The 13,953-nt window shown below is 43.2% G+C and overlaps 1 protein-coding gene across 1 annotated transcript in view; it reads right to left on the reverse strand.

Annotated features, from left to right (window-relative positions):
- Positions 1 to 9,684, reverse strand: part of ATP6V1B2 (ATPase H+ transporting V1 subunit B2) — a gene marked incomplete at both ends in the record, with an annotated part of 28,801 nt that extends 19,117 nt beyond the window's left edge. The window contains 2 exons of the mRNA XM_080710575.1: positions 41 to 96; positions 9,549 to 9,684. Coding sequence (XP_080566701.1) covers positions 41 to 96; positions 9,549 to 9,684 — 192 coding nt within the window. The remainder of the gene's footprint in view (positions 1 to 40; positions 97 to 9,548) is intronic.
- Between the last annotated feature and the right edge of the window lie 4,269 nt (positions 9,685 to 13,953).

Here is a 13,953-nt window from a genome sequence, read left to right on the forward strand (position 1 = left end):
ACACTTTCAACTACACAAACCGTAACAAACAGTGGATTACCTTAACGTGATCTAAGATCACCAGTGGACCATTGACTCCTGATACTGTCTTGTATGCTGGAAAGAAGCACAGAAGAGTCAGCTTTAGTGAAGAACGGGAGTACCTAAGCTGCCCTCTGGTACTGACCAAGGCCGACTTTATCACGCCTACTGTAACATGGACACTGGGATAGCTGCCCAAATTTTTAGTAAATTTGTGAAATATGCCTGTACAACTTCATAATTCATCTTCATCCTGCTAAAAACATTTTGAGTCTTGTATGAGTACATTATTACTTGAAGCATCCCTGATACAAAAACAAGGCATAGAGGCGGGCTGCCTTTAAAAGTTCAGTTTTCATGCAGGGAGAGAGAATTTCAGGCAGTAAGACAAGGGCTCCAACAAGGTGTGCAGGGCGTCCTGGGAGCAGCGAGACCAGAGTAATCTAGCCCTGCCTTGCAGAGAAACGGGACAGCGTAAGAGGAGGTGGCACTTAGCTAAGTAGATGAGGACAGGAAGTCTTTAAGTGACAAAGAAAAATCTCAGAAAGTGCAGCCTGTAAGGTAAGACAATGATTAAACAATGTCATAACAACTACGGGAAAAGAGCTTGCAAAGGAGGCAGTGGGCAATGGGAAAAGGCCTGGGGTCATTTAAGATTAAGTATTCTCAAAAAAAGAAAAAGCCAATGTTACCGCCAGGTTTAAAGAGACTGCTATTATGCACACAACGTACGGCCTAGAAATAAAGCACTAGTCTACTCTATTAACATACCGACTCCCCAAACCCTTCCTTTAAGAGGGAGCCATCCTTCCTGGAAAGTGTAATCATGATAGGGCATAAAAAAGAAAGTTATTCCAGCAGAAAACTTCAGAGCTCACTAAATTTTATAATCAGAATCAGAATAGCTAAAAATATAGACGAGACAAATGGTGGAGGGAAATGTACTATAAAGCCTGAAATAATCTGCATACAGCTTTAACCAGTTAGGTACCTTTTATGTCTTTTGAGGTCTTCTCATGAACCTGGACAGAGATTCCTGGCACAAACATGAGCTTCCAAGAACGAGGAAACTGTTTAATAACCAGTCTGTCCACTCAAGGGGCTTTGGAATTTCAGAACAGAATTCCTTCAGCCCAAGGCTAGAAAGCAAGCACCCTGATACAAATGAGCAGTAACTAAAAGGGCCTACAAGCCGGGCGCGGGGCCCACGCTTGTCATCCCCGCATTTGGGAGGCGGAGACCGGAGGATGGCGGTTCGCGGACAGCCTCAGCTACTTAGTGAGGCTCTTTGCAACTCAGTGAGACCCTGCTTCAAAATAAAGAATAAACATATAGGGCTGGGGGTGTGGCTAAAAGGTAGAATGCCTCTGGGTTCCATCCCCAGTTCTGCAAAAAATGAAATAAATAAATAAAATAAAAATAAAAAACTAATAAATAAAATGAAAGGGCCTCAAATAGAGGCCTCCAAATTGAACTGAATTTTTTAATTTTAATTTTTTCACTACTGGGGATTAAGCTCAGGGGCATTCTACCTCTGAGCAATGCCCTATTTTTTAATCTTTGTTTTAAAATAGGGTCCTATGAAGTTGCTGAGGCTGGCTGTGAACCTTCGATCCTCCTGTTCCAACATCCTAAGTACTGGGATTACAAACATGTGCCACCATGTCCGGCTGACCTGGACTTTTTAAACCTTAGACAAAGGCAGGTCACAAGCTGAAAAGGTAAGCTACTGAAATGAATGCTAATGTAAAAGAATCAATCCATTCCTCTGAAAATTCTAAAAAGAGTCTAGATATTGTATTTTTTATTATTTTTTTTTTTTTTGCAGGTCTAGGGATGGAACCCAGGGGCACTTGACCGCCAAGCTATAACCCCTCCCTATTTTTTATTTTTTATTCTTTATTTTGAAACCAGGTCTCACTTAGTTGCAGAGGGCCTCACTAAGTAGCTGAGGCTGTCCCCAAACCGCGATCCTCTGGTCTCAGCCTCCCGAATGCTGGGATTACAAGCGTGCGCCACCCGCCCGGCTAGATATTGTATTTTCTTCTGCCACATTGTTTTAAAATAATCTAATGTTATTTAAAAAAAAACCTAATTCCAACCTTTAGAGTTTCTTTCCTTCTTCTCTTTGTAAGACTCTAAATATCCTGTTTCCAAGACCTCCCAAAATTGCTATGTAGAAACTAAGAATGAGCTATATGTCTTTTTTTTTTTAAATTAGGGATTGAACCTAGGAGCATTCTACCTCAGAACTAAACTCCAGCTTTATTTATTTATTTATTTATTTTTGTGGTACTGGGGATGGAACTCAGGGGCATTCTACCTCAGAGCTACACCCCCAGCGCTATTTTTATTTCTTTATTTTGAGATAGGATCTCACTGAGATGCAAAGGGCCTCAATAAGTAGCTGAGTCTGGCTTCAGACTTGCCATCCTCCTGTTTCAGCTTCCCAAGTCCTGGAATTACAGGCAGACAACACCACGCCTGGCTGAAATATGTCTTTTTGAAACCCCGTTTTTAAAGATTTAGAAACACAGACCTTTTGAAAACCCTTACTTAGACACTGGGGCACAGCACAGGGAATCTAGTTTTAAAGTTTATAACAAACTCCATCTTGAACAAAATGCAACATCATTAGAACTCCTTATGTTCTTAAAACTCTTTACTAGTTTTCCAACAGTATAGCTTCTTTTTTAAACTTTTACTCTCTACAACAACTATGCCTCAGAGTCTCGTGTTTAAAATTCAAGCTCATTCCAAACCATGAAGTTTTGCCAGTCAGGAGTCAAAAGCATGACCAAGATAAAGAGCTCTTAGTCATGGCTTTTCCTGGAAATGGTGAATAGAGCGGACTTCGACTGCAGACTAGATCAAAAGACTCTTCATCAAAGGGAGAGTCTAAATTTACAGCTCTGAACATACAGCCTTTAAGAAGTCTGTAAGAAGACTCTGTAAGTTAACTGATTAACACTACCGCCACCAAGACACATCTGATGAGCACCTGTCTCTACTACACACCTATGAGTTAACTTGCCCAAGGATCTGAACCTGCAGTCTGGCTCCAGCCAACTTTAACTCTACTGCAGCCCAAATTCTAAAACCAAACTGGTTCATTGTTTCCGTGGTGCAGTACACTCTAGCACTTACTTGTAAGAATTAAGTAGTAGTACCATCTCAAATAACTTCAAGAATGTGATTTTGGCAATAAAAATAAATTTTTCATATTTTGCACTGGGTGTCACAGCTGCTGGGACAGCTTAAGCAGAGGATGTGGTACATGGCACCTGAAGGAGATTCTGCAGCAGCGTTCCCTCACTGGCCAGCAGGAAAGCACCAGGAGGTCGCTTCAGTTACAAACAGGCTTGGTGTAAACTAAACCGACACATGAACACTAAGCTAATAAACTCTGCCAGGAGGTACAAATACTACTAAACTTCAAGTTTGGAGAAAGTCATGCTTTTACAAAGCAATTTTCAGATAAATTGATCATCTGACTTCATCTTCTCAAAACACTGCAAGGTAAGTAAGGCTGATACAATCTCATTTTATACTTAAAGAAACTAAATCCCTGAAACATGTTACCAAATGCAGGAGCCAGCCTTACCAATGGTTTTGTTGTTAATTGTAAGGTTAGTAGTCTAAAATCCGGTTACACTTTTTACCTTACTCTCAAGTAAGGTAAAAGGGATAACACAAGTCTAGCAATTGCACCATAAGTGGGTACTGCAAGAGTTTAAATACAAACTCCAGCTCTTTCCATGGTAATGAAATTATCTGGGGGGGTGAACAAAACTTTTCTAGCTTTCCTCAACATTACCATTAAGAGTCCAGAGCAGAGATACAAGGTTTGAGTATGGCTGTCAAAGACATTACGTTGCTCTTCATGAGCCAAATCCATTCACCAATCATTTATCAACATCACTCTTCTCTTGAAAATGTCACAAGAACTTGAGTCCATGGGTGAGTGTATAGAAGATTATCAGAAAGCTGACAATGTACAGACACATGCTTATCACATAAGTAAACATTTTACAACACCAAAGTTACATGTTTGGTTCTGAACCAGGGAGCAGATGATAAATACTTGCAGAGTAACATTTGAAAACCAAAATCCTTAAAGGTTTTAAGGAGCACCCATTTTGTCAGATGACACCTTCTTCCTTCTGCATGATAAGAGATTGGTCAACTCTACTCACGCCCTTAGTGATTGCAACATATTGGAGGAGAAAATTCAACAGCCATTGCACAATAAGAGCCCTGGCCCTGTAGGCTCCACCTCAATAGCAAAACAAAAACTCAGAGCAATTCTTCTATTGTGTAAGTAGAGTAGAGCCCTAACCCTGAGCAACGAGCACCTGAGAGAGTCTAGAAACAAGCAGGACACTCCTTTAAATGACTTTCTGCTGGGTAGCTCTGCTTCAAGACGTTAGAGATTTAAGGTCAGTTGACGGAGGAGACAAATGGAAATCATCGAATTAAAAGTATTTTGTAGCTGGGCATGGTGGTGCATGCTTGTAATCCCAGCATTTGGGAGGCTGGGACAGGAGAATCGTGGTTCACAGAGTCTCAGCTACAGCCTCAGCTACTTAGTGAGGCCCTTTGCAACTCAGTGAAACCCTGTTTCAAAATAAAGCACAAAAGCCGGGCGTGGTGGCGCAGGCTTGCTTATAATCCCCGCACTTGGGAGGCTGAGACAGGAGGATTGCACAGGTTCGAAGCCAGCCTCAGCTACTTAGTGAGGCTTTCAGCAACTTAGTGAGACCCTGTTTCCAATTAAAAAAAAAAAATTTGCATGTATGTATGTATTTATGTATGTATGTCTGAGAGTATAGCCCAGAGGTCAAAAGCCTCTGGGTTCCACTCCCAGTACCACAAAAAAATAAAATAAAATAAAATAAAAAAATAAATTTCATTCAGCTAGGCATAGTGGCACATTGCCTATAATTCTAGAATTTGGGAGGCCCGAGGCCTGCCTTGGCAATTTAGCAAGACCCTCAGCAACTTAACAAGACCCTGTTTCAAAAATAAAAAGGATAAGCTGGGCGTGGTGGCACTTGCTTGTAATTCCAGCATTTGGGAGGTAGAGACAGGATGATCCTGGTTCAAGGACAGCCTCAGCTTTACTGAGAGGCCTTATGCAACTCAGTGAAACCCTGTTTCCAAAAGTAAAGAATAAAAAATAGAACTGGGCATGGTGGCACACACTTGTAATCCCAGCATTCAGGAGGCTGAGACCAGATGATCACAGTTCGCAGACAGCCTCAGCTACTTAGTGAGGCCCTTCGCAACTTAGTGAGACCCTGTTTCAAAATAAAGAATAAAAAATTAGGGCAGGGGTTGTAGCTCAGAGGTCGAATGCCCCTGGGTTCCATCTCTGGACCCGCCAAAAAAAAGGATGGGGGTGTAGCTAGGAAGTAGAATGACCCTGGGTTTCATCCCCAGTACCCCCCCACAAATATTTTATATATATATATATATATATATATATATATATATATATTTCTTTTCTTTTTTTTTTGGGGGGGGGTAAAAAAGGGCTGGGGTTGGAGTTGTTGCACCAATGAAGAATGTCCGTGGGTTCAGTCCCCAAGTATCAATCAGCAACAACAAAAATTTAGGCCAGGCATGGTGGTACATGCCCATAATCCCAGTATTGGGGAGGCTGAGACAGAATGATCATAGGTTTGAGGCCAGCCCCAGTAATTCAGCAAGACCCTGTTTCAAAATAAAAAATAAAAAGGGCTGGGGGTATGGCTTGGAGACTGAATGCTCCTGGGTTCAATCCCTTGTACCACAAAATAAGGACAAAATAAAGAAATATTTAGCATTCTACAGCTCTATTTGAGTCAGGCGTGGTAGCACACACTTGTAATCCCAGTACTCCGGAAGCAGAGACTGTAGGATCACAGATTCTTGGTCCGACTCAGCTACATAGTGAGGCCCTCAGCAACTGAGACCCTGTTTCAAAATCAAGAATAAGACAGAGCTGAGGGTATAGCTCGGAAGCAGAATGTCCCTGGGTTCTAACCCCTCAATATCACAAAAAAAGAAATACGTAAAGCTCTATGTGTGTTACTAAATTTATCCAAATATTCAAGGTTATTTACTAACTACAGACTGAGCATCTTACTTTCCATTTCTTTCTTTTTTTCCTTTTTCTTTTTTGCAGTACTGGGCATGGAACCCCAGGACATTCTACCTCTGAGCTACACATCCAGCCCTATTTTTTGTTTTGAAACAGGCTCTCACTGAGTTGCTAAAGGCCACACTAAGTATCTGAGGCTGTCTGCAACCGGGATTCTCCACCTCAGCCTCCCGGGATGGCAAGTGTGCATGGCCAGCTACTCTCCTTCCTTCCTCTCTTTCTTTCTTTCCTGTTTTTTTTTGTTTTGTTTTGTTTTTGGTAGTACTGGGGATGGAAGCCAGGATCATTTTACCTGAGTTACACCTCCAGTCCTATTTCCTTTTTTCTTTTGAAATAGGGTCTCACTAAATCGCTGAGGCTGGCCTGGAATCCTCCTGTCTTAGCCTCCCAAATACTGGGATTACAAGCATGTGCCACCACAACTGCCATCCATTTCTTTTTTCCTTCCTTCCTTCCTTCCTTTTTTTTTTTTTTTGTGGTACTGGGGATTGAACCCAGAGGCATTCTAGCCCTGAGCCACATTTTATTGTTTTTAAAGCCGGGTCTTGCTAGGTTGCTGAGAGTCTCACTAAATTACTGAGGCTGCTCTTGAATCTGTGATCCTGTCTCAGCCTCCCGTGTACTACTAGAATTATAGGTGCACACCACTATACCTGGCCTTCCAGTTCTTGTTAGTACCCCTATATAATTCTGTGTTTTAACTTTTTTAAGTTTTGGGGGTCCTCGGAATTGAACCCAAGACCAACCTACCACTGAGCTACGGCACACTGGCCTCAAATCTGCTACATCTAGTCTCAGCTTCCTAACTACTGGAATTACAAGCATGTATCACCATGCCCAGTTTGATACAAGCCTGTAAGTAATCTCAGTACTCGGGAGGCCGAGACAGGAGAAGAACAGGTTCATCACCAACTTTGGCTATTTAGTTAGTGAGGCCCTCCACAACTTAGTGTAACCCTGTTTCAAAATAATGAATAAAAAATAGGGCTGGGGTATAGCTAAGACATAGAATGCCCCTGAGTTCAACCCCCCGTATCACAAAAACAAAACCTAGATTTAATTTTTACAGTGAAACTGCCAATTCCACTTTATTCCTTCATTGAAAAAGCATACCTTAGAGGGCCATGGGTGTAGCTCAATGGCAGAGCATTTGTCTAGCACATGCAAAGTTCAATTCCAAGCACCAGGAAAAATAAAAATAAAACATGCACAAAATGAATACAATTGCTAGGCATGGCGGCACACACCTGAGATCTCGGTATGTGGGGGGCTGAGAGGAGGATCACAGGTTCAAAGTCAGCCTCAGCAACTTGGTGAGGCTGCCAGTCAATTTGGTGAGATCCTGCTTCAAAATAAAACAAAATAGAGCTAAAGGTGTAGCGTGAAGGTAGAATGCCCCTGGGTTCAACCCCTAGTACCACAAAGAAAAAATATAAATATAAAATTACTTATCACTGTAAATGGTATCATCCATCTTTCACTACAAAAATATATTCACCAATATTCACCCATTTAAAACTTTTGACTAGGGTCAAAATAGGAAAATGATGACATCCAAATGCTGTTAGCCTACGTATGATATCATTTATGATTTTTAGGATAATTCACAGAAGGGAAACTCAGTTCAATCAGGTATCCCACTTCTTCGCTAATTCCATCCTTATTAATCTACCCACTAAACTATCAGAACAAGGGTTTAAATGCAAGTTGCAGAAGAATTACAGGACACCTTCTGTGTCAGGCTCTAGAGATACAAAAAGCATCCCTAACTTCTAAAGGCTCCATTTTAAGCATTATGCAGCAAAAGTTTTATGGAGAAGTCCTTCAGCCACTGGCTAAGCATACACAGAATATGGAGAAATCATATCTCCCAAAAAAGGCTTACGAGCTCAATCATGAAGCACTTTTTAAACGCTGTGATTACTTCCACTGACAGTCTCTGAATTGACATCGAATGATTAATCATACAGAAACTGAACCACAAATATCTGTTCTGCCCAAAGCAAAGCATAGCAATGCAAATGAAAAAGGACGACCTGTGATTCTTAGGTATAAATTTATTGCGAGAATGCAATAATATAATAATATATTCTTACAATATAATAATATAAGAACGTAACGCCAATTTCCTACACATTTACTTCAACTCATGAATCCCCACCAGGCATTCTCTGACCCAAACAATTCCCACTGTAAAAGGCCTATCTCAGCAATCCAGATTGTGCTTTCCTTCTTCCTCACGCTGCAGTGCTATCACATGACCATTGACAGATCAGGATGGGATTAGTCAGGCTGGAGAATGCCCCACTAAAACCCTTCCTCTGACATGCGTTTTAACCAACAGGCCACCCACAAGAAGACTGGCTGGCAATTAACCAGTGCAAATGGAATCTCATTACCTGGAGAAATATCAGGTACTTTTCCAAGCTTTAAAAAAGTATTTCCAGGGCTCATTCCTGGTTCCTAAGGAAGCTGTGAAGAGGTTGAATGCCATACTACTGCTATCTTTAATCATCTAGAACCATTTCTTTTGGAATCGCTGAGCTGTCTACTTAAACCTGGTTTATTAAGGCCCTGTATAATCCCAACACTTAAAGCCTCTGCTAGACAAGGAGAAAGCTGCTTGGCTTTCCCAAAGGACCTTGCTCTCAACCAAGTGTGGTTAACTAAATGAAACGACGATGGCGAAAAGGACCCCGGGAGAATTAAGAAATCTGGGTTTTTAGTTTCAGTTCTGTCAATAATTAGATGATGAAGCGTGGCAAGCCCTACCCTTCCCAGAACCTTCGGCTTCGCGTCTGTAAAACGAGATGGTTGGGCTGGATGGCTTGCAGGGTACTTTTCAGCTCTAGGGTTCTCTAGTATCTAGGTGTCCTCGGGTGGAGCTGCCCCTCCAGGGAACAAGCCGCATCTCCCTCTAGCTTGGGCCTGACCTCCATCCACGGAGGCCTGACCACGTCAGCGGGTGCACCGCACCGACAGACCGCCCTCGGCGGGAGCTTCCGACCTGCCCCCAGGTCCTCAGCCGCGGGAGGGAATGGGAAGAGGCGTTCCCTCGACCCCTAGGCATTCAAACCAGGCCAGGAGATTAGGATCCGACTGACGACCAGTGGCTGTGGGAGTGGGGGAAGAGCCTGCGAGGGCGCCAGCTGGGCTAAGTTGGAGAACGTAGGACACGGGGGCAGCCAGAAGCCCACCAACCCCAGGAATGCTCCCCTGCCCTCGGCCCACGGCAATGTGCCAGGGAGACAGCTAGGGGTCGTGGGTGGCGGACTCAGGAGGGAAAAAGAAATCCTACCCCTAGCCGCTGGCTAAGCAGGTAGTGGGAGCAAAGGGCTGGTAAGAAGCGAAGACTGTTTACGTCTGGCTTCCCCATACTCACTGAGGCGAGGCTGGGAGAGGTAGTTCCGGCTGACGGCCAGCGCCTGCTCCCGAGCTCCCACCGCCGGCCCACTAGTGGACACGGGTAGCTCGGGAGCCGCGCCGTTCACAATCCCCCGCATCGCCCGCATCGCCATCTTGTCTCCTCCGTCCCGACTGGCCCCGCAGCGGCGCCGCGCAGGCGCAGATATACCAGGGCGGCCCGCGCGCCCCGCTCCGCCCATGCGCGCCGCGCGGCCCCAGCCTGGCCCCGCCCCCTCAGCGAGGCCCCGCCCCCGGCCTCGTGACTCCGGCGGGTGGGCGGGGCCGAGCGTGCAGCGGAGGAGCTGACCAGCGTGCTGGGGGGGCGGCCGCGGCCGCGAGCGTGAACAGGGCTGCAAGAGAGGGGACCCCCGAGAAAGGGAGGTCCAGGCAGATGCAATGAGCGAGAAAAAGGGCGCTTAGGAAAGGGGGGAGGAAAACAGTTAAAAAAAGAGTCAATTGATGTCCATTTTAGAATGGCCTACTTGCGTCAAAACAGGAGAAATATAAAATCTATTGCAGTATGCCCGGCGTGGTGGCGCACTCTTGTAATTACTCTTGTAAGTCAGCCTCAGCTACTTAGTGAGGCTCTCAGCAAATTAGTGAGACCCTGTTTCCAAATAAAGTATAAAATAGGTCTGGGAGTATACGCCGGAGGTAGAAAAGCCCCTGGGTTCCACCCCCAGTACCACAATAAAATAAAATAAAATAAAATAAAATAAAATAAAATAAAATCTATTGCAGTGATTATTAACATAGGGTACTATGAACCATTATTGGTTTCACTTTACTATCTTTCTGTTCTGTCCATTCATTCGTGTATCCATTCCATAAACGTATACTGGCTTGTCTAAAGGTGTGGGTATCTGTGAAAGAGTATTAATATTATTAATTTTTTTGTACTGGGGATTGAACACAGGGACATTCTACCTCTGAGCTACATCACCAGCCTAATTTTATTTTTTAAATTTATTTATTTATTTTTATTTTTATTTGTTTTTTGCAGTACTGGGGATGGAACCCAGGGGCATACTATCTCGGAGCTGCATCCTCATTCCTATTTTTTATTCTTTATTCTGAAACAGGGTCTCACTGAGTTGCAAAGGACCTGACCAAGTATCTGAGGCAGCCTGCGAACCTGGATCCTCCTGTCTCAGCCTTCCAAATTCTGGGATTCCAAGTGTGCGCCACTGCTCCTGGTTCTATTTGTATTTATTTTGAAATAGAGTCTAAGTTGCTGAGGGCCTTGCTGAGTTGCTGGGGCTGGCCGTGAACCTACAGTCTTCGGTGTTAGCCTCCAAAGTACTGGGATTACACATGTGAACCTGTCATTTTCCTGTCTCAGCCTCCCAAGTACTGGGATTGCAGACCTTTGGCTACCAGAAAAAACTGACAGCCCAGCTTGCCGGAGCAGTTTAATTGGTTGTAATGCTGTTCATAGAACTAGCCCAGAGAAGAGAGAAAAGTTTCTAGTGTTGAGGAAGAAAAGAAAAACTATTCTGCTCTGGAATCTGCTTAAAGTTCCCATGGACTGTTTGTAAATAGCCAAGAAGATATGTGGGTTGAACTCAAATAAGACTTGTGACATCAAGTTAATAAGACGAAGCTAAGAAAGACAAGATAGTGCGACTATAGTGGGAACCTGTTCAAAGGCCAATTTTTAAGGGGTTATTAACATTAAGGAATGGACAAAGGAAGAGTTCTGCAATTAAATCTGAAATGTTGTCAGAGATGGAGAAAACCCAGAGCACATGTCCCAGGTGCCAAAAGAGGAGAAAAAAGTAAGGAGCGACTAAATGCCAAAAATAGAAAGAAAGCAAGTCATGGGAGGACTACACCCAGCCATTCGAAGAACACTGTGATATGGTGAGGGTGGAGACTCCTGATGAAGAAAATATGTAACGGTGGCACGTAGGTTGAACATCCCTGTCCAAACATCCCAGCTCCAAAATTCCCCGATACTCAATACTTTTGCCAGGTGTGGCGCACACTTGGAATTCAAGCGCTTGGAGAGCTGAGATGGGAGGATCACAGGTTTGAGGATAGCCTCGGCAATGTAGCGAGACTCTCAGAAACCTTGTGAGACCCTGCTTCAAATGAAAAATAAAATAGGCCTGGAGGTGTGGCTCAGAGGTAGAACTCCCCTGGTTTCAATCCCTAATACCACACCCAAAAAAATGTTTGAGTGCCAACATGATGCCACAAGTAGATTATTCCACAGCATGAAACTTTGCTTAATGCACAAAGTTATTATATTGTATAAAATTACTTTTAGGCAACATATACAAGGTGTACATGAAATAATGAATTTTGTCTTTAGAAGTAGATTCTATCCTCAAGATATCTCACTACATATATGCAAATATCCCAAAATCTGAAAGTCAAAACACTTCTGGTCCCAAACATTTTAGATAAGGGATAGTAAACCAGTATTACAAGTGAACATCACTCAGTTTCTTGAGTCTACTTTGGGTGCATCTAATTTTTATGCACCATAGTATAAATTCCCACTGCCCTTTTTAAAAATACTTTTATTGGTGAGGCATGGTGGCGCACGCTTTTAATCCCAGCATTCGGGAGCCAGAGACCAGAGGATCGTGGTTCACGGACAGCCTCAGCTACTTAGCGAGGCCCTTCACAAATCAGTGAGACACTGTTCAAAAATAAAAAGACTAAAAAATAAGGCTGAGGGTGTATCTCAGAGGTACAATGCCCCTGGGTTCCATCCCTGGTACTGCCAAAAAAAAAAATAAATAAATAAAAAGAATAAAAAATAGGACTGAGAATGTAGCTCAGTGGTAGAATGCCCCTGGATTCCATTCCCAGTACCTAAAAAAAAAAATAATCTACTGGTGCATGATAGTTTCACATCATAATGTAGTTTATAGTGATGGAGACATGCACACAGCACCTGGCGGGTGTTCCCCCGACTCCCTTCCTGTACCCCCTTCCCCATACAGGGCATTGAGATTAACATTAATATTCTCACATATGTGGATGGAAGTGATTCCTTCATTGTCCTCCCCACCCTCCTTCCCCTAGACCACCTCCCTGACTCCACTGGAGTTTCTCTCCCATTATCTGGAGTCTCTCTGATATCCCCAAATTACTCCTTAGCTTCCGCATAAGAGAGAAAACATATGGCCCTTTACTTTTTGTGACTGGCTAATTTCATCTAGCATAATGTCCTCCAGGCCCATCCATTTTCTTTTACATGACATTTTGTCCTTTTTTTTTTATTGCTGAGTAGAATTTCGTTGTGTGTAAATCCCATCGTTTTGTAATCCATTCATCTGTCGATGGACATCTAGGTTGGTTCCATAATTTAGCTCTGTGAATTGTGCAGCTGTAAACACACAAATGCAATATATTGCTGTAACTTTCAGATTTCGGTCCCTTTTTGAATCACATCGCCAAAGCAAGCATTCTTTAATGATGAGTAACATTGATCATCATTTAATCTATTTTATAATTAAAGGCAAATGTAAGGCAGCCTTTTGTTTTATGAGAAGGACCCCAATTTTTCAGTTGAACTTCTAAAGTTTGAAAGAAAATAAGGAAGAGGATTGTCATGCTTTATGGGTATATGAGTCTAATTAGTGGGACATTAAGAAGGCCGGTTCGACATTCATGTCCACTCAGGGGACAGCACGGTGGTGTGAGGATTAAGAGGTGTGAACTATGGGGCGAGCCAGACTTGAAGTCCAATTTTATTAGTTCTGTAAACTTGAACAAAATTCTATTCTTTCTAGGCTTCTTTTTCCTCATTTATAAAATGAGGATAATAATGCTTTCCCCTTGAAACTTTTGGGAAGCATTATAAGAGGTAAGAGATAACGAATGCAAAGTTTTGGCAGCTAGCAGGTGGTAGATAGTTCTTAGCTAACATTATTTTTACATACTTTTACTTTTTTTATTTTTTGTGGTGCTGGGGATGGAACCCAGGGGCATTTGACCTCCGAGCCACACCCCCTGCCCTATATTTTATTCTTTATTTTGAAACCAGGTCTCATTGAGTTGCAAAGGGCCTCACTAAGTAGCTGAGGCTGTCCACAAACCGCGATCCTCAGGTCTCAGCCTCCCCAATGCTGGGATTACAAGTGCGCACCACCACGCCCGGCTCTTTTACTTTTATTGATAGATGAACTATTGCCCATTAATAGCTATATGCCAGGCTCTTTTCTTTTCTTTTTTTCTTTTTTTTTTTTTTTTGGTGGTACTGGGGGTAGAAACCAGGGGCTTTATACCTCCGGGCTATACTCCCAGTCCTATTTTATATTTTATTTGGAAACAGGGTCTCACTAAGTTGCTGAGAGCCTCACTAAGCAGCTGAGGCTGGCTTCGAACCCGTGCGCTCCTCCTGGCTCAGCCTCCCAAATGCAGGG

Source organism: Muscardinus avellanarius (assembly GCF_963383645.1).
Source record: "Muscardinus avellanarius genome assembly, chromosome: 14".
NCBI lineage: Eukaryota > Metazoa > Chordata > Mammalia > Rodentia > Gliridae > Muscardinus > Muscardinus avellanarius.